Source organism: Phodopus roborovskii, unplaced genomic scaffold, assembly GCF_943737965.1.
Source record: "Phodopus roborovskii unplaced genomic scaffold, PHOROB, whole genome shotgun sequence".
Classification (NCBI taxonomy): Eukaryota; Metazoa; Chordata; class Mammalia; order Rodentia; family Cricetidae; genus Phodopus; species Phodopus roborovskii.
Genome location: NW_026126434.1, coordinates 27,342,721 through 27,362,236, shown reverse-complemented (window position 1 = coordinate 27,362,236; position 19,516 = coordinate 27,342,721). Strand labels below are relative to the sequence as shown.

General features: G+C 50.5%; 2 protein-coding genes across 4 annotated transcripts; one reads left to right on the top strand and one right to left on the bottom strand.

Moving 5' to 3' along the window:
• On the bottom strand, nucleotides 1-6,080 carry LOC127224222 (colipase). 2 transcript variants are annotated; one of them, XM_051187131.1, is made up of 3 exons: nucleotides 5,942-6,080; nucleotides 631-753; nucleotides 1-227 (listed from the first exon to the last, which is right to left on the bottom strand). In XM_051187131.1, exons 1-3 carry the CDS (start codon nucleotides 5,963-5,965, stop codon nucleotides 96-98), a joined length of 279 nt encoding a protein of 92 aa, XP_051043088.1. In that variant the 5' UTR covers nucleotides 5,966-6,080; the 3' UTR covers nucleotides 1-95. The 2 variants fall into 2 exon arrangements, with proteins under 2 accessions (XP_051043088.1, XP_051043087.1); XM_051187130.1 differs by lacking the exon at nucleotides 5,942-6,080 and adding an exon at nucleotides 1,870-2,018.
• Nucleotides 6,081-10,164: 4,084 nt separating this feature from the next.
• Lhfpl5 (LHFPL tetraspan subfamily member 5) lies at nucleotides 10,165-16,928 on the top strand. 2 transcript variants are annotated; one of them, XM_051187128.1, is made up of 3 exons: nucleotides 10,165-10,695; nucleotides 14,093-14,329; nucleotides 16,885-16,928. In XM_051187128.1, the coding sequence occupies exons 1-3, from the start codon at nucleotides 10,284-10,286 to the stop codon at nucleotides 16,893-16,895; spliced, it is 660 nt and encodes a 219-aa protein (XP_051043085.1). In that variant the 5' UTR covers nucleotides 10,165-10,283; the 3' UTR covers nucleotides 16,896-16,928. The 2 variants fall into 2 exon arrangements, with proteins under 2 accessions (XP_051043085.1, XP_051043084.1); XM_051187127.1 differs by lacking the exon at nucleotides 16,885-16,928 and having other exon boundaries at nucleotides 14,093-14,397.
• Nucleotides 16,929-19,516: the final 2,588 nt, after the last annotated feature.

The window sequence follows — 19,516 nt, the reverse complement described above, 5'->3', positions numbered from 1 at the left end:
AAGGTTGCAGGTGCACTTTAATAGCCTACAGCTGGCTCAGATAGCGCAGATGGAGGAGGGGAGAGGTGGCCCCCGGCCCAGCTTATCGCATAGGTTCACTGCTTGGAGCGCCCGACATCAAGGCAGATGCCATAGTTGGTGTTGGTGATGGCGCCAAGGATGGTCTTGTCCCCCTCACAGGTCAGGCCCCGCTCACAGGGACACCTGTAGTAAATTCCATAGATGGTCTGCAGACATAGGGAAGAACAAGAGAGTCACCAATAGTGGGGACATCTTGGTTGTCTTTTGTTTCCTACCTGGCTGTGAACTGGCTGCCCTGTACTTCACAGTATGCTCCTGGAAGCCTCACCAAGGGGCCGGGGTTAGGTCTCCACCAATACTATCTTGATAGCTCAGAGGAGTCTCTACTTACCCACCTGTGGAATGGGAAAACACACACACACACACACACACACACACACACACACACACACACACCACCATCACCAACCCAGGGGCCAGTTGTGATAGTCAAGGGGAATGATGGGATGGGCTAAACCTTTGACCATGTAGACCTCCCTCCTCACTCCTTCAGCATCCCATGTCCAGGTGGACCCCCCCCCCCCATTCCACAAGCTTCCAGGCACACACCTTCGGGGAGCACTCGCTGTTCTCCATGGCCTTGTGTGTGCAACGGGCGATGCCCAGGATGGTGTCATGTTGGCAGCATTTGCTCTTACACTGCATACTGTTCATGCAGATCTCGCCGTCATCCTGCAGGGACAACCTGTCAGCCCGAACCCTTCACCCATGCCCCTTCTCTAGAGCTCACCACAGCTACCACAGGCACCTCCCTCAGTGAGGCCTGTGTGAAGGGTCTCACCCCTGGGTCTGAGGGCCACTGAGGGAGGAGGTGGCAGAGCTGTCCTGGGCTAGGAGTTCAGGCATATAGGTCGTATTATTACTGGCTGCTCCCTGGTGACCCTGGCCAGCAACTGGTACCCTCCAAAGCAGAGTCTCCTACATTTACTTCCTTTCTTCCTATGAGACAGGCTCTCACAGCCCAGACAGTCCTGGAATTATAGAGCCCAGGCTGGCCTCAACCTGTGCCCCTCTGCCTCAGCCTCCCCAGTGGTGGGATTACAGGGTTCACCATGCCTGGCTTCCCCCACTACTTTGTGGGGCCATGAATATGGAAGTCATCTCTACACTGCACACTTATTGGGTATGGCGGTGCACACCTTTAATCCCAGCCCTGACTGGAAAGGCAGAGGTAGGTGGCTCTCTGTGAGTTCAAGGCTAGCCTGGCCTACAAAGTGAGTTTCAGGAAAACCCACGGCTCCCTAGTGAGATCCTGTCTCAAACAAATAAAAGACACTACTCTTGTCCAACAGACATCCACATAGATTCCTGGGCTAGCTCACCTCCCAGCCTTCCCCTGGGGCTGCTGGCCATGCAGTGCTTGCTCCACTGAAGTGAGGTGGAAAGGCATCATGGGCTCCAGCTTCCCTTGCCTTTGAGCTATGAAACCTTGGGTGAGTGGTCCACTTGGCTCTCTGCCTTCCCTGGAGGGCTAACTGCACTGACATTCCTCAGGCATTTAGAAGGGTGTCTGGCACATGGAAAGGTGTCATTGGAGGGTAGAGACCAGGATCATTGTAATGACCTTTCTTAAAAAGCTGCCAACTTTTAAGCCATAGGACCTTCCCAGACAGGGTTACTGACTTAGGGCTCTGGCTTTGTAGAGAGCAACCTCCCAGCCAGGTGGAGTTCAGAGATGTCTCGTCACCTCTCCTGGAATGGCCTGGGAAAAGGCTAATACCAGCAGTCAGGAGCCAATGCTTACAAAATCTACAGGGCAAGACTGACAGCTCCACAGAGACACCTTACCAGGTTAACAAAAAGTCCCCGGGGTCCAGGAGCTGCATAGGCCACTGCAGCAAGGGCCACAAGCAGAAGGACAAGGGCCTTCTCCATGGTGTCTGGTACAGCTGGTGTGGGTGGCAGCTGGCAGTTCAGATGGCAGAAGGCAAGAGCCATCTGAGGTGGTGGGCCTTTAAAGGGGCCCTATCTACATGTGACCTGCCTTCTGCACACTGCAGGACTGGCCACCAACAGAGGCACAGACGTGGCCTGTGTGCTGGGGGAGGGTCCTGATAAGATGTCTGGCAGAACTCATAAAGGCCATCTGTGTATGTGTGTGTGTCCATTTACACACAGGAATGTAAGTCACGTTATCACATTATAGTTAAGACAGCAGACTTTGGGCTGAGTAGCACTCATAAGGCCCTGTATTTGATACCCAGCAGCACAAATAAAGAAAAAAAAAAAAAGTAAGGGGAGGACCCTGGACAAGTAACTGCGTAAGTTACCAGCTGGGTGAGTTAGGTACACTAACCATCCTGGTCCCTGGCTCAGTCTTCCAGTCTGTCAGCCAGGGGTAATTGCAAGAGCCGGGAGGGTGGACTGAACCTTCATTGTGGGTTGCTCTATCTTAATATGAAATTACTGAAGTGTATTTATATTATATATGGCCGAATGCATGGTGCTCTGCACCACATTATTATCTAGGAGCTCTGGAGATCTGAGCTGGTGACTTGAGCTCCTCAGCAAGGCAAGGCTAGGGTGAGGCACAAGAGGAACTTAAAGTATTTGTGTCACCTGCTGCGGGTCCGACCAAACTCAGGTGTGAGGTTTAGGTAACGAGTCTGAGACCCTAACCTTTAAGCTTTCCTTCTTTCCATGCTCATGGGGGATTCCAGAGTCACTGGCTAAGGTGTGCATATTCTCTGACGGGCAACCCCCACCCGTCCCAGGAAGCTGCCTCATGAGGCAGTTACAACTCTGCAGGACTGTCTCCAGTGACTCAGTACCTGCAAGGGCAGTGTGGGAGCTGCCCCCCTGACTGGACATGATGGGGTTCACCCATCCTCCATCCCAGCTCCCAGAAGGATCTTGAGTCCAGAGGAGCCGGAGGCATATAGCAAGATCCTATATTTAGAACAAAAACAAAACCCTGAAACTAATCAGCACCCTGAGTGAAGGTTTTCAGTCACCCTGCTCCCTACCCAAGGTCACGTACAAGTGGGAGTACTTCCTACTCCTGGCTGGGAATGAGGAGGGTTGAGCCTGGCGGTGCGGGCTGGGAAGCGTCCAGCTGCCTGAGTGTGCTCAGGTGTGCAAACAAAGACACTTCCCTGAAGGTCTGCTTGGTGCCACCAGCACCCCAACCCCAAGAGGTGAGAAACTGCCGCTGGGGGCCCCAGGGTGGGGTGCTTCTGGCCAAAGCTTTGATCTTGACCAACTTGGCTTCAAATATCAGCACTCGAATGCCATGACCTCAGGCAAGGACACAAGGAGTCTTCTAGAATGTTAAAATCATTCTTAAAAAAAAAAAAAAGTCAGTCCTGTGTGCTACTGTTTTCCCTTACTGCCAGCACTCAGGAGGCAGAGGCAGGCATGGACCTGTGAATTGGAGCAACCTAGTCTACACAGTGAGTTCCAGGACAGTTAGGGTTGTATAGAGAAACCCTGTCTCAAAAACCAACAAACTGCCGGGTAGTGGTGGTACACGCCTTTAATCCCAGTACTCAGGAGGCAGAGGCAGGTGGATCTATGTGAGTTCAAGGCCAGCCTGGTCTACAGAGCTAGTTCCAGAACAGTCTCCAAAGATACACAGAGAAACCCTGTCTCAAAAAAACCAAAAACAAACAAATAAACAAACAAAAACCCCAATATATATACATATAAAAAGTATGTATGGATATACATATGTTTTATTACATTTAAATTTTTATTTATATATGTATGTATGTGGGCACAAATGCCAAGGATCACACATGGAGGTCAGAGAACAATTTTTGGGAGTTGGTTCTCTCCTTCCACTGTGCGGATCCCAGGGAGCATGCTCAGATCATCAGGCTTGGTAGCACAGAGCCATCTCACAAAGCATAATTGTTCTGAAAGATTTATTTGTGTGTGTGTGTGCCTGTGTGTGGTATGTGTATGTGTGGTGTGTGTATGTGGTGTGTGTGTGTGTATGATGTGTGTGGTGTGGGTGTGTGAGTGTGGGGTGTGTGTGGTGTGTGGTTGTGTTGTGTGTGGTGTGTGTGTGGTGTGTGTGGTGTGGTGTGTGTATGTGTGGGGTGTGTAGGGTGTGTGCGTGTGGTTGTGTGTTGTGTGTGTGGTGTGTGTGTGTGCTGTGTGGTGTGTGTGTATGGTGTGTGAGGTGTGTGGTGTGTGTGTATGTGTGTGTGTGTGGGGTGTGTGTGTGAGTGCTGTGTGGTGTATGTGGTGTGTATGGGTGTGTGTGTGTGGTGTATATGGTGTGTGTGTGGTGTGTGAGGTGTGTGGTGTGATGTGTGTGTGTGGTTGTGTTGTGTGTGTTGTGTGCGTGTGTGGTGTATGGTGTGTGTGGTGTGTTATGTGTGTATGGTGTGTGTGGTGTGTGTGTGTGTGTATGGTGTGTGTGGTGTGTGTGTGTGTGGTGTGGTGTGTGTGTGGGGGGGTGTGTGGTGAGTGTGTGTGGTGTATGGTGTGTGTGTGTGCGTGCTGTGTGATGTATGTGGTGTGTGTGTGGTGGTGTGTGTGTGTGTGTGGTGTGCTTTCATGAATCTATGTGCACTGTATGCTTTCACAAGTTCACAAAGGCCAGAAGAGAGCTGGAATCCATTGGAACTAGAGTTATAGTTGGTTTTGAGCCACCTTGTAGGGTTGTTTTTATTATTTATTTTATGTGCATTGGTGTTTTGCCATCAGTGTTGGGCTCCCTGGAACTGGAGTTACAGATAGTTATGAGCTTCCATGTGGGTATTGGGAATCGAACCCTGGTCCTCTGGAAGAGCAGTCAATGTTCTTAACAGCTGAACCATCTCTCTAGCCCTGCCCTATGGTTTTTTACTCGGAGTCCATCTTAACTCTTTTAATTTTGTCTTGACAGGGTCTCACTGGGTAGCCCTGGGCTGGCCTGGAATTTGATATGTGACCAGATTGGCTTCAAATTCAGAGATCCGCCTACCTCTGCCTCCTGAGCACTGGGATTAAAGGAATGTGCCACCATGCCCAGGTTCCACCCTAAAACTTACTCTGAATTATTGATAACATCTGGAAAAATATACTTGGCTCTGTGTTTAGGGTGGTGTCTTATAGCTGGATGTGGTGATACATGCTTTTAATCCTAGCCCTTGGGAGGCAGAGGCAAGAGAATCTCTGAGTTTGAGGCCAGCCTGGTCTACAGGAAAAATTTTAGGATATCCAGGGCTACACAGAAGAAAACTGTCTGGGGGGGGGGGGAATTGAGTCTTATAACATAGTGACATACATCAAAAACAAAATCAAGATTCTTCCTGATTCTATCTTACACCTGGGATGGTGGGCTGAGGTAGAGTCCTATCTGAGGGGCCTGAGGCGCAGTGACCTTTGAACCCTCCATGGGTGTCCACCCCTTTGCCCCTCACCCACAGCACCAGCCTCTGGAAGCTATGCTTTAGAGCCACCAAGGCCACCTAGATGAGAGTGGACATCTGACCTATAGCCACCTTCGAGCTCAGCTGCCCCATGTGTGGTGGCTAACCCTGCTTAACCATCTGACACACCTAGGAAGAACTGTCTCCATCACACTGGCCTCTGGCCATTTCTGTGGGCGTTTTCTTAATTGTTAATTGATATAGAAGAGCCTAGCCTACTGTGAATGGTACCATCCTAGGCAAGTAGGCATGGGCTATATGAGAAAGACAGCTGAGGGGCTGGAGAGAGATGGCTCAGCGGTTAGGAGCACTAGTGGTTGGTGCAGACAGACCCAGGTTCAAACCCTCCCTAAGTCCTGTTACAGAGGCTCTGAGGACCTCTTATGACCTCCAAGGCACACATGTGGTACACATACATAAATGCAGGCAAAACATTCATACATATGAAGTAAATAAGTCTAAAAAAATTAAAGAAAGAAAAATATCTGAACTCAAGCCTGGGAGCAACCAGCAAGCAGCATTTCTCCGTGGTTTTTGTTTCAAGCTCTTGCCTGGAGTTCCTACCTTGGTTTCCCTTGATGACGGAAAATGAAATGATTCTTGGTTCACCACGTCACCTTTGGTTATGGTGCTTACTGAAGCAAGAGGAAGAAAACTAAGACAACATAGAAGTAGAAAAATCCAGGAAGACAATGAACAAATGGCAAGAGCCATGCATTGGGAAGGAGGGTTGGTTCAGTCTTCAAGAGGCTCCAGCAGCTGCGTCCTGGTCCCCATAATGATACGAAGATATCAGCTACACATGCACACACACACTCAGGCACACAAGCATACACACACTCAGGCACACATGCTCACACACACTCAGGCACACATGCGCACACACACTCGCAGGCACACATGCACACACACACACACACTCAGGCACACACACACTTTTTTCTAAAAGAGACACTCTTAAGGAACCAGTATGCAAGCTGGTTGTGGTGGTGTATGTCTGGCAGCACTCTGGAGGCCAACGTAAGAGGTCTGTGAGTTCTTGGCCAGCCTGGTCTACTCAGCAAGACTGTTTAAAAACAGTTTAAAAAACTGTTTAAAAAAGCTGGGTGTGAACCTCATACCTGAAATATCAGTGCTCTGGAGGCTGAGACAGGAGAATTGCTGTAAATTCAAGGCCCATCTGAGTTAGTATGAAATCCTGCCTCAATAAAAGAGTGGGGCCGAGGAGAAGACTCAGTGGGTAAAGCGCTTGCTGCACCCATGTGAGGATTGAAGTTTCAACCCATAGGACAACACAAAAGCCAGTTGCCTGTCATCTGTGTGCCAGCTGCAATCGGCAAGCTCCAAATTCAGCAAGAGACTGCACAATACATAAAGCAGAGAGTGACCATACTGAGGTCAGCTTTAGGCCTCTACATGCACACACATCTTCCCCCACACTTACACATGCATCTACACACACACACACACACACACACACACACGAATCTTCAGACACACATACACATTCACCTCCACACACACATGGATCTTCACACAGACACATGCTTACACATGCACCCACACACATTCCAATACACATACACAGACATGCCAGAAATAATCAGATACAGATCAGGGTCTCTCATATGTGAGGGCTAAGCTGCTATCTAATGTGTTCTGTGCGCCTGGTAGCTGACATTTATACAGTTCCTAACCCATTCAACCTTTAACAGGTATTTGTTTGATATATATTCTTTTGATTAAAGACGTGTTTTTTTTTTTTTTTAAAAATGAGATGAGGAAGTGGCTTTGAAGCTGTTGGTCTCTTTAGCTTTTCTCTCAGCCTGCAGGGTCCATCCCTTTTTGAAGTCTCCTGTCAAGGTGTATCAGAAGTGGGGTGCAGCTTCTGTGGCCTTACCGCAGCAGCAGCGGGGGGTGGGGGTGGGGGAGGGGGAGGCGGTGACGATGACGATGATGATGATATTATGTGTATAGATATTTTACCTGTACACCATGTGGGTGGGTGCCCTTGGAGACCAGAAAAGGGTGTGTCAGGTCCCAGGGGACTGGAATTAACAGACAGTGTAAGCCACCATGTAGGTGCTGGGAATCGAACCTGGGCCCTCTGGAAGAGCATCCAGTACTCTTAACTAAATCAGGTCTTTACAATCTGCTGTGCTGTTGCCACCTGCCGTCTGGTCCTTCATCACTTTGGCTGGTCAGTTAACAGACCAATGATCCCATCCAGCCCGGATTTACAATCCTTCCCTTGCCAGAGCCCCCTGCACAGACAACTTCCTACGCAGGACCCACAGTCAGGGTCCTGGGTGCATGTCTGGAAGCTAGCTCCGGGTGTTTCCAGTCCAGGCTGTCAGTGAGATTATGTCTGCTGCCTACTGCTTGGTCACGATCATCTGATTATTCTGTATATCAGAGGCTAAATTGCTAGTGATCGAAGTTGAAGACACGCAAGAGAATAACAACTGTTCACTTTATACGCGTCACAGCAAAGAAAACTCAGGCCGGCGCAGAGCGCCCCCTGGTGGCTTTGTGCTCCCATGCGTTCATAGCTCTGCCCATCAGGGGTCCGCATCTGGCTCAGACCCAGAGCCCCGTGTGGTGGTCTTGCTCCTGCTTGCTCGGGTCTACTGAAGGCTTGCGTTCATTCTCCTTAACTTCTACTCTGGACACCGCGGAGATGAGGCCGATCTAGAATTTCCCGAGTTCTAAGCACGACTCACCCTATGTCCCATTGCAAGACGCTGGAACTCAGGTCTCTGCTTCCATCACGTGGGTCCCCGAGATGGAAATCAGTTCCGGGCTTGGTGGCAGGCTCCCGTACCGCTGAGCAGTCTTTCTGGCCCAAGGGTGTTTTTGTATTGTTTTGGGTTTTTTTTTTTGTTGTTGTTGTTGTTTGGTTGGTTGGTTGGTTGGTTTGTTTTATTGAAACAGGGTTTCTCTGTGTAGCCCTGGCTGCTCTGGAACTCACTCTGTAGACCAGGGTGCCTGGCTTCGAACTCAAAGATTCACTTGCCTCTGCCTCCTAAGTGTTGGGACTAAAGGCGTGTGCCACCACCGCCCAGCTGCCTGCTGGTTTTTGAATCCCGGCTGGCCTCAGGCTCACAGAGATCCTCTCTTCTCAGTCTCTCAGGAACTGGGATGGCAGGTGTGCACTCAGCTCCCAGATGGCCTCTCCCCTTAATTTTAATGAGGCCTCCTAGGTGGCCTTGAACACAACATGGGATAATCCTCCTGTCTTAAACACACATGAGTGAGGTGTGAGTGGCCATGCCCCACTCCAAGTCCGTTTTCCTTGTCGTTGTTTGAATGTTTTTCAAGACAGGGTTTCTCTGTGTAACAGTCCTGGCTGTCCTAGCTCTGTAGATCAGGCTGGCCTCAAACTCATAGTGGTCCATCTGCCTCTGCCTCCAGACTATCAACACCCCTTGGAGACAGTCCATTATGCCATTAAAGCCCAGCTTTAAAGTCCAGTTTTAAAGTATGTATATGATTTATGAGTGCATGATGTATGCCTATGTGTGTGTGCATATGCTAGAGACTACATGTGGAGGTCAGAGGTCAGACTCAGTTATCAGTGCTTACCGGCCCCTTTGATTGGGACAGGCCTCTTGCATGCTACTTCATAAGCCAGTCTCACTGGCTTGTAAGCTCTTGAAGATTCTCATCTCCACCTCCCATCTCAGTTTACATGGGTTCTGGAGGTTTGAACTCAGATCCTTAAGCTTGCATGGCAGACATTTACCTTAGGAGCCATCTCTTCAGCCCAAAGCCCATATCCACTTTACTTAGCTCCTGAGTTATGTCAGGGTTATAAAGGTTTTATTCTTTTATCTATACTTTCCTGGCTCTTTACATTAGCCATGTAATTATCTACTAAAACAGGGTATGAATGGTTTCTTTCTTCCTTTTTTTTTTTTTTTTTTGAGAAAGGATCTTATATAACCTCTCCTTGACCTCCTGATCCTCCTCCCTCCACCTCCTGAGTGCTGGGATTACAGATGTGAGACATCACAGCAGGGAGAAAAAAATATTTTTAGAAAGAAATCTTCAGCAAAAACAGAAACTCGAAGAGAAAGACAGTGTGTTGGACACCGAGCTCTGTTGCGGTTTGCTAATGCATTTTGCTATTCTTTATAGTTGCCAGAGTTATTGGCATTAGCTGAGGCTCACGGTCCTTGATGGTATTGCCATATCTAGCTTCCACCCGGCTCTTAGCAATCATTGGCTGGAAGACCGCGCCGAAACCACAATGGAAATTTGCAGCTATTTGGTGGGGGTAGTGAGAGGAGAGGTCCCCAGGAGAGTGGCTAGGGAGCCAGGGACGTAAAGCCTGGAAGCAGTTTTGCAGCAGGAATCAACGAAAGGACTGTGACAACCGCGGCCCCACCCTCTGGGAGGAAGAGAGGGTTGGGTCCCCCGCTCGCTTCCCCCCTGGCCTCCTCGTGGTCGCCGGCTCCGCCCTCTCAGGCCCCACCCCGAGTCCTGGCGCTGGCCGTGGTGCTGAAATACGCGCTTGGCAGAGCCGGCCGGGCGGGGCCTGCAAGGGGGAGCAGAAGGGACGGGCAGGGCGGCTGCGCAGGCCCAGACTCTGACCGACCTAGAGGAGGCAGCAGACCTGAGACCCTCCGGGTCTGGATGGTCACCGGCTCCAGGGAAGCCAAGGTTGACCTTGGTCTGCAGCGCGCCTGGCTACCCCGGGGGGCGTGCTCGCGCTGAGCTGACCTCAGGCTGCTCCTCACAACAGGCTGAGGAGTGACCCACGACCCCGCCCTGCTCCCAAGAGCTTGAAATCTTCAACCATCCAGTAACCCCCATCCCAGCCCTGCGGTCTTTGTCATGGTGAAGTTGCTGCCAGCCCAGGAGGCCGCCAAGATCTACCACACAAACTATGTGCGCAACTCACGCGCCGTGGGAGTGATGTGGGGCACGCTCACCATCTGCTTCTCTGTGCTGGTCATGGCCCTCTTCATCCAGCCCTACTGGATAGGCGACAGTGTAAGCACGCCACAGGCTGGCTACTTTGGCCTGTTCTCCTACTGTGTGGGCAACGTGTTGTCGTCTGAACTCATCTGCAAGGGTGGCCCTTTGGACTTCTCCTCTATCCCCTCCAGAGCCTTCAAGACAGCCATGTTCTTTGTGGCCTTGGCCATGTTCCTCATCATTGGCTCCATCATTTGCTTCAGCCTGTTTTTTGTCTGTAACACTGCCACGGTCTACAAGATCTGTGCCTGGATGCAGCTGGCTGCAGGTAAGCAGGGTTGGTGGGTGGGACAGCCCCAGGGCACAGCTGTGGCTTCCCGTTCCTGTAGAGGCTCTGGGCCATCTTCTACTCAGTGTTCCACAGAAGATCCTGAGTAGAGCTGGGCATGCTCACACCTATGATTCCAGCACCTGGGAGACAGAGACAGAGGATTGCTGTGAGTGACAGCCCAGCCTGGGCTACACTGGGAAGGAAATCCATGAATCTTAGAAAGGATGAGGCAGGGACTACCTGGTGATCAACCTCCAAGACTCATATAATGTGAAGCACAGACTCCTTTGAGTTGTCCAGTGACCTCCATATGCATGTTGTAGCATGCGCCCATGAGTGTGTATGTCACATACACACACAACTAAAAGTAAAAAAACAAAACAAAACAAAAGGTCAACTTACACTATAGAGCTACTGAACCAGAGAGAAGAGTCTTGGTGAGGTGCACACAGCTATTGGTAGATGCGGTCAGGTGTACCAACACCCAAATCACCACACCACAGGCGTGTGCCTCCCGAAGCTGGGAGGAAGGCTGTTGCCCTGTGGCCTAGGATACAACCCCACAGCCATGGCGATGGCACACTTCCCAGCTCTCTACCCTCACTCCTGCCTCTTCCTATCCCCAACTGCTCCCATGGAAGACTCCAGGATTTTGGAGTGTCCATGTTATACTGCCTGTGACCTCTCTCTTAGCCACTTCCTTCCAAGCTCCCCTCTCTTATTGTGGAGTGACAGTCTTTGTCCCTGGATGTGAACTCTGTATTGAGTCACTGTTTTGTGAGGTGGTGGTGTACTGTACAGGCACCCTGGGCCCTTTAACACCATGTCAGGTAGGCAGTTGCTTGTGGGGTCCCAGGGCAAGGGAGGCATCTCCTGCTAACTTCCCTGCTTCAGGCTCAGGTGACCCTCTTGGTCCTTGGGCCAGCTGATATTGGTTCCCACTGAAACCCAGGAAGTGCTGACCTATGCCCTTCAGCAGCCTTTGGTCCCTAACCACTCACAGATGCCCATCGACAGTGGTGGGCACTGGAGACCAGGGTCAAAGCATCTGTACATCTTTGGTTTAAGTAGTGTTACCTGGCTGTCAGACGAGAGGCTGTCATAACCAGGGGTCTGAATCTCAGGCAGGCAGAGTCAGAGGGGACTCCAGCTATAGACGAGGAACCAGATTGACAGTGGGGTTAGAGTTGGCCAAGGCTATATAGCAGGCCAGCAGGCAAATCAGACCCTGGGAGAATTAAGGGTGCCCCCAAATTAGACATATTCTAAGACCATTTTTTGTTGTTTCGAGACAGGGTTTCTCTGTGTAGCCCTGGCTGTCCTGTAACTCACTCTGTAGACTGGGCTGGCCTTGAACACACAGAAATCCACCTGCCTCTGCCTCCCAAGTGCTGGAATTAAGGGCGTGGGTCACCACTGTCCATCTCCTAAGGCCATATGGCTTCTGAGAGCCATATTTTATAAGCATGATTCACAAAACCCTTCATTTGCTGGTGAAGCCTCATAATCAACCTAGTAGAGAGTGTTCCTGCATTTAAAAGTCCTGGTTCAGACTTGGTGAGCACTTAGCCAGCGCAGTAGACTTAATTCCTAGTCTGACCACTCACCTGGCCTGAGTTCCTCCTCAGCCCCAAGCCATCTCTGAGTCTTGCTGGGTGGTAGGGACAATAGTTCATAGTGGTCCTATCAGGAAGAGGCCATAGTGGGTGAATGTGCTTGCCAGCTGGACATCCCCTTCAGGGCTACAGACTGCTGGTGACACACCATCCTTTCTCAGTGCTGTCTGTCCCCATTCCAGCATCTTCCAACAGGTGTGTTTGCTGAGCAGGCAGTAGGAGGGAGTTCTGGGTGAAGGAGCCCCAGGCTATTTGAGTCGGATACTATCTGGGTCATCCTGACAGCAGAAGTGGCTCAGTGCCATGTCATGAAGCATTTATGTGGTGTTGTGTTCCACTCTGTTGGAGAGGAGAGGGATGAAGCCAGCAACTGGGGGGGGGTGCATCTGTTACCTCAAAAATTTCCACAAAGCCAGAGGGCAGGTGAGGGTAAGGAGAGAACAAAACTGATGTCCCTGCAAAGGGGGGGGGAACTGAAGTTTAAAATACTGATGGAGCTTGGGTGCAGGCTGAGCATGGGCTCAGTTGTTTTCCCTGATTCTTGGTAACCATCTTAGTGAATTTGGGTTGTTACAACAAATTCTAGATGTGAGGAGGGCATTTATTACTCACAGCTCTGGAGGCTGAATGACTAAGCTCAGGTTGGCAAGGTGTGGCTCCCTGGAGGTCATCTTCCAGCCACTGACTGTCGACTTCTTACTCTGCCCAGAAAGGAAGGAAAAGGCAGGAAGTCTCTCTGGGGTCCCTTTTATAAGCATGATAACCCCATATATGAGGGCTTTGTCTCATGAGCTAAGTACTTTCCAAAGCCCTGCGTTCCAATAGCCATTGCTCTGAGGGTGAGAATTTCAACATACAGGTTTGGGGCATTCAAAATAGTTAGCCCAGTGCACATGATCTGTAGTGTTTGGTGACTGTACCCCATCCCTAGGGGACCCAGTGAGGATGATACAGTGCAAGAAAAGCATTTTATAAGTACTTGGCAGGGATGCTGAAAAACTCAAACTGTGGTGACCTAAAGCACAACTCTCTTGAGCTGTGTGCCCTCTGGCACCCTTATGGCCTTAGCTTTCACTGCTCTGGGCTGTCATCGCTGCAGGAGGAAGGAGCGTGGGACTCTTTCTTTTTTGTTTGTTGTTTATCGAGACAGGGTCTCTCTGTGACTTTGGAGCCTGTCCTGGAACTAGCTTTTGTAGACCAGGCTGATCTGGAACTCATGGAGATCCGCCTGCCTCTGCCTCCCGAGTGCTGGGATTAAAGGCATGCACCACCACCACCTGGCAGCGTGGGAGGTTCTTGAAGAAAGTAAGAAGCCAGGATGGAGCTGGCCCCTGTGTTCATTTGGTTAAAGGACCTGAGTTGTAAGGTGTACATGAGAATGAAAGGCTCTGCTGACCAGAGCCACTGCCTGCCTCATCATTACACTCACTTCGGGGATGGAGGATGGATGGGTATCTCGCAGAAGAAATGCTTCTTGGGATCAGATCCTGGAGGGCTCTGGAGCCAGAGTAGGTAGTGCCTCTCTAAGTCCAGGGTGAGACTGGGAGAGGGACAGAGGGCCACTTGGTGTGGGGCAGAGCCATCTGGCTGAGGAGCCCGGCCCTGCACCTATCCTGACTGTTGGTTTTTAGCTTTGTGAGCCTTAGTCTCTACACTTGTATTCTGCATGGATGGAAGAAGCTGCCTCCCACCCAGCCTCCCAAGGCTAACCCCAAGACCAGGGAGGTGTGAAGGGACACGCCCAGCCTGATGCCACCCGTGTCCTTTTGTCTCCTTAGCCACAGGCCTAATGATTGGATGCCTGGTCTACCCTGATGGTTGGGACTCCAGTGAGGTGCGGCGAATGTGTGGTGAGCAGACGGGCAAGTACACACTGGGCCACTGCACCATCCGCTGGGCCTTCATGCTGGCCATCCTTAGTATTGGAGATGCTCTTATCCTCTCCTTCTTGGCTTTTGTGTTGGGCTATCGACAGGATAAACTCCTCCCTGATGACTACAAGGCTGATGGCAAAGGTACCTGTTGTCTCCCTCTTGGCACTGTGGGTGGAGAGGTGGGTGGGATGGTGGCTCTCAGGGGTTGAGTGTGTCTAGGTGACAAAACCAAACACTGTGCCTGTCCTCCCTGAGAAAGGCTGGGTTAAGTCATGGGGGGCTGGCAGGTGGAGAGGATGGTAGAGTAGGAGGTATGCACTACTAGGGAAGGTTGGTCTTGGGTGCAGTGTGAGTGGTCTTGAAAACATGACGGTTTTCAAGCTCCTGAAGTGGGGGGGGGGCTCCCAGGCTGCCTCTCCTGTCTGTCCAACTCAATTTGCCACCAGCCAGCCACTTCTGACTGTGGGCGTGGTGGGGACGTGGATTCCTAGGAAACCTGCTTCATGCTGGCCTCCTGTTGTCTGGGATTTTAAGCCCATCTCTATTGGGCCCTTCCTTCCAACTGTCCTGAGGAGCCTTTCCAGTGTCAGTGTTAATCTAGTCAAAGAACAAGACCTGTCTCACAGCTCCAAGGATCCCCAAGTGCTGTTCCTATCAGGTGCCCGCCATTACTCCTGCCATATCTCAGGGATCTCCCAGCCTCCTGAGGGCAGTACCATCCTATCAGCCCTTGGACCTGGACTAGGGGCAGTAGGCAGCTTCTTTGCCCCCGTTTGGCCCAGGACCGAGGATGCTTCTGCATAGAAGCTGTGAGCCCAGAAGGTAGGCCTTCTGTAGCTGAGTCTGGAGCATACCCATCTCTGTGACTAGTAATGGGAACTGTACATCGCCAGAGCTGGATCAGATCTCTCTCCTTCATAGAGACACCTGTAGCTGCTGGGTCCCCCCAGGACCCATTTCGGGAAATAAACTGGAGCTGGTCTTTACAGAGCACCTTCTGCATGCAAGGCTAGGGCGATGTTTGCTTGCAGGGGCCAGTGTTATCACTACACATAGGGCATGTGAGGCAGTGTAGGGGTTCCTGTTCCCACAGCATCTTCTCCAGAGTGCAGGCTTTTCCAGGAAGGTGAAGTGACCATTGGGGGCATTGTTGGTAGCTGTCAGCCTCCAGGCAAAGCTATCCTTAAATTTGTCTTCACATGTGCGAAGTGTTCTTAATTGAAGATTTATTCAAAGAGAAGCAGTCCCTCACACAAACCCTGTCTGAGGAAGGCCTTGCTCAGATGGCCTTTACTAACTAAAACGGCCGTCGCCGCCTTCTCCCTCCTCTCAGTTCTTTGCACCTGTCTTCAGTCATTCCAGATTTTTCTCTCCCCACATTGCACCCTCTTGCTGAAATTTAGCTGAGTCACTGTACAGCTCAGACATTAGGGTGAATAGCTGATTTTTGATGCACTTTGACCTTGAAGAACCCTCGTTGAAACAGTGACTGTTCTTCCGGGGGGGGGGGGAGCTGAAGAGGCATCTCGTGATCCAGGTCATGGCATGGCTGCACATTCCCATCGATATCACCAGGGCTTGCTTGGTTTCTGTTGCATCTGAGAACACCTTCAGTCGGAGCACAGAGCAGAATCAGGAGGGGGCACAAACACGAGAGCAACAGTGAGGTGTAAGCAGCCATGGAGCTGCTGGCTTCCTGGGTCCAGACACGGTGCTGTGGATTCAACAGCCCTGGCTGTCCTGGAACTCACTCTGTAGACCAGGCTGGCCTTGAACTCAAAGATCCACCTGCCTCTGCCTCCCCAGTGCTGGGATTAAAGGCATGCTCCACCACGCCCCATGGCTCTTTATATGTATTTTATGTGAATGAGTGTTTTGCTTAATTTATATCTGTGCATCATATGCAATACATCAAGAGAGAGTGTTAGATCATCTGGGACGAGTTACAGACAGCTGTGAGCTGCCATGTAGGCGCTGGGAATAGAACCTGGGTCCCCAAGAGCAGCAAATGCTCTGAACCACTGAGTCATCTTTTTAGGCACTAAACTTCAAATTCTGCATCCAAGCCCAAAAGCCACCAAGTCCTATGCTTTAAATAAGCTAATGTCATATTAATTATATTAATTAAAGTGGGCTTGTGCTGAGGCTTGGACAGCAAGTAGAAGACAGGAGTATCAGTGTGGAAATATCCCACCAGCCCCTGCCCACTCCAGTGCTTACTCTCTCTCCCCTCTTGGCCTCACAAGTGCCATTTCCAGTGATGCTTCAGGTCCCTTGGCTATAGCAGCCAGTGAAGTGTCAACATACCCACAGCATGGTGAGGAGTCAATTTCCTAATTTAGAATTAGCAGTTGGAAATGCAGCCCTCTTCTTGAAAGACAGCAAGAGGCTTTTTAGAAAGAGGAATCTGAGTGGGTGTTGGTAACGCACACCTTTGATCCCAGCACTTGGGAGGCAGAGACAGGCGGATCTCTGAGTTAAAGGCCAGTTTGGTCTACAGAGTGAGTTCCAGGACAGGTTCCAAAGCAATATAGAGAAACCCTGTCTTGAAAACAAAACAAGAACAAAAAAAAACAAAAAAAAAAAAAAAAAAAAAAAAAAAAACCAGACAGGGAAAAGATTCTGAGGAGCTGGGAGCAGGCAGGACTCACCTGCAGACAGGCAGCCTCCTCTAGAACTCTGTTCTCTCTCTCCAGAGGAAGTCTGAAGCAGCTGAGGGCTGGTGATGGACATTCTGCAGGTGAGTCTGCAGGGGTTGAATCAGGCTGGGCAGAGGTGGAGCCTTCAGGGGAGGGAGCTGTTTGGGACCCATGACGCTCAGGATGAGAGCAAACCTAGGTCTTGAGATTTAAAATAGCCACTCTCACAAATCAGTGGGGCCTGGCAAACAGAACAGAGCATTTTTGGAAGCCGTGATCACAATTTGGGCTCTGATTCTCAGAAAGAATTTTAAGTGATTCACAAGAAACATGCTAGAAAACCTAATACAGAAGAAAATAAGCCACAGAGGGGGAAATTGTTCAATAAAACTAATATAGTAGAAATAATAGAATTATTTGGTATACCAATATTAAATTTGTCTCTCTGTTCCTGCATAGCTGAAGAAAAAAGAAACAATGATCAACCAGCTTCAGTGTGATTCCAAAAGAAGCAATGGTGTGTTGATTTCTTTTTGTTTTGCACACAGGATTCTCTGTGTGGCACTGGCTGGCTGAGTACTCACTATGTATACCAGTCTGACCTCAAACTTATAGATATCCACCTACTTTTACCTCCCTGAGTGCTAGGGTTAAAGGTGTGGCCACACCCAGTCTGTGTTGATATCTTTACTGCCTTTTAACTTCTAAATGACTTAAAAATTAAGAAAAAACAGAAGTCACCTCATCTTCCCAAGTGTCATCTCTAATAGATGGCATTTACTGCTGGTCAGGTGGTCTGTGTGCAAACAAATTATATTCATTTAAACTATTCTTATTTGGGGAAGTAGCTTCTAATCCTTGGCTCTGATGGTGATGGTTGTAGTGCAAATGGTGATGGTGATGGTAGTGAGGATGGTGATGGTGATGGTGGTGAGGATGGTGATGGTGATGAGGATGGTGGTGAGGGTGGTGAGGGTGGTGACGGTGGTGAGGATGGTGAGGGTGATGGTGGTGAGGGTGGTGAGGGTGATGAGGATGGTGGTGATGGTGGTGAGGGTGGTGATGGTGAGGGTGATGAGGGTGGTGGTGATGAGGATGGTGGTGAGGACGGTGAGGGTGATGGTGGTGATGGTGGTGAGGATGCTGAGGGTGGTGATGGTGGTGGTGGTGATGAGGGTGGTGATGGTGGTGATGGTGGTGAGGGTGGTGATGGTGGTGAGGGTGGTGAGGGTGGTGATGGTGATGGTGGTGATGGTGGTGATGGTGGTGATGGTGGTGAGGGTGGTGAGGGTGGTGATGGTGATGGTGGTGATGAGGATGGTGGTGAGGGTGGTGATGGTGGTGAGGGTGGTGATGAGGGTGGTGGTGAGGGTGGTGATGGTGGTGATGAGGGTGGTGGTGAGGGTGGTGATGGTGATGGTGGTGAGGGTGGTGATGAGGGTGGTGATGAGGGTGATGGTGAGGGTGGTGATGGTGATGGTGGTGAGGGTGGTGATGAGGGTGGTGGTGAGGGTGGTGATGGTGATGGTGGTGAGGGTGGTGATGAGGGTGGTGATGAGGGTGGTGGTGATGGTGGTGATGGTGGTGATGGTGGTGATGAGGGTGATGGTGAGGGTGGTGGTGAGGGTGGTGATGGTGATGGTGGTGATGAGGGTGGTGATGGTGGTGATGGTGGTGAGGGTGGTGATGAGGGTGGTGAGGGTGGTGATGGTGGTGAGGGTGGTGATGAGGGTGGTGAGGGTGGTGATGAGGGTGGTGGTGATGGTGGTGATGGTGATGGTGGTGATGAGGGTGGTGGTGAGGGTGGTGATGGTGGTGGTGAAGATGGTATTGATGATGGTGATTTAGAGCAGTCTCACACCTGTGTTTCTGTCACTGAAGCTGCTGAAAGGCAGCAGGAAGGAACTATAAACAGCATTTCTAAACAGGAATCACATGTGAAAAGCACAGTTGAGTGTCTACAAGTATCCTTTTCATGGTTCTCCAGTACCCACCATGAACCCCACACCAGAGGCTGGTGTGCCATTGTCTAGGCTGACTCTGCTGCCTGTAGGCACTCAGGACCATCGCCGTAACTTTCTGCTATTCTGAATGGAATCCACCCACACACTCATGCTCACCGTGGTGCTGGTGAACCCATCTTTTGCTACACTAGAATCAGGTGCTCACTCTGTAGACCAGGCTGGCCTAGAACTCAGAGATCCTCCTGACTCTGCCTCCCGAGTGCTGATATCAAAGTCGTGCACCACTGCCTCCGAGCTTATTAATTGGCTTTTAAAATGTCATTTTATAACCTAGCAGTCTTTTGTCTTCTCCTTTTTCAGGCCATTATTTCCCAGACTAGGAAAATCAGGACTTGGATCCTTCAGAGACGAGGACTTCCCTCCAGCGTCTGATGCACAGAGTCTCAGCACAGGGTAGACCCTTCAGTCTCCCGCAGCCCACAGACACCAGATACAGAAATGCAGTAATCCACATGAGGACATTCAGGGGCTGAGCGGCATGAGGGTGCTTACCCACAGAGACCACGTTTCCTTCCTAGCTAGCCACTTTACTCTTTGGTGGCCTTTCTGGTGGACACCAGGCTTGTGATCCATGTCTAGGGACCCAGCTTTATGACTCTGTTGGCAGTGAAGCTGGAGTCAACAGTGTTCCTTTGTTTCTCTCTTGTTTTCCTATTGCTGCTCAG

Excerpts from the sequence above, each read along its gene's own strand:
- LOC127224222 (XM_051187130.1), bottom strand. The coding sequence starts at position 1,956 with ATGGAGAAGGCCCTTGTCCTTCTGCTTGTGGCCCTTGCTGCAGTGGCC. Across the intron at positions 754-1,869 it reads GGGGACTTTTTGTTAACCTG|GATGACGGCGAGATCTGCAT; the intron begins GTAAGGTGTCTC and ends TTGTCCCTGCAG. Across the intron at positions 228-630 it reads ACAGCGAGTGCTCCCCGAAG|ACCATCTATGGAATTTACTA; the intron begins GTGTGTGCCTGG and ends CTATGTCTGCAG.
- Lhfpl5 (XM_051187127.1), top strand. The coding sequence starts at position 10,284 with ATGGTGAAGTTGCTGCCAGCCCAGGAGGCCGCCAAGATCTACCACACA. Across the intron at positions 10,696-14,092 it reads CTGGATGCAGCTGGCTGCAG|CCACAGGCCTAATGATTGGA; the intron begins GTAAGCAGGGTT and ends TTGTCTCCTTAG.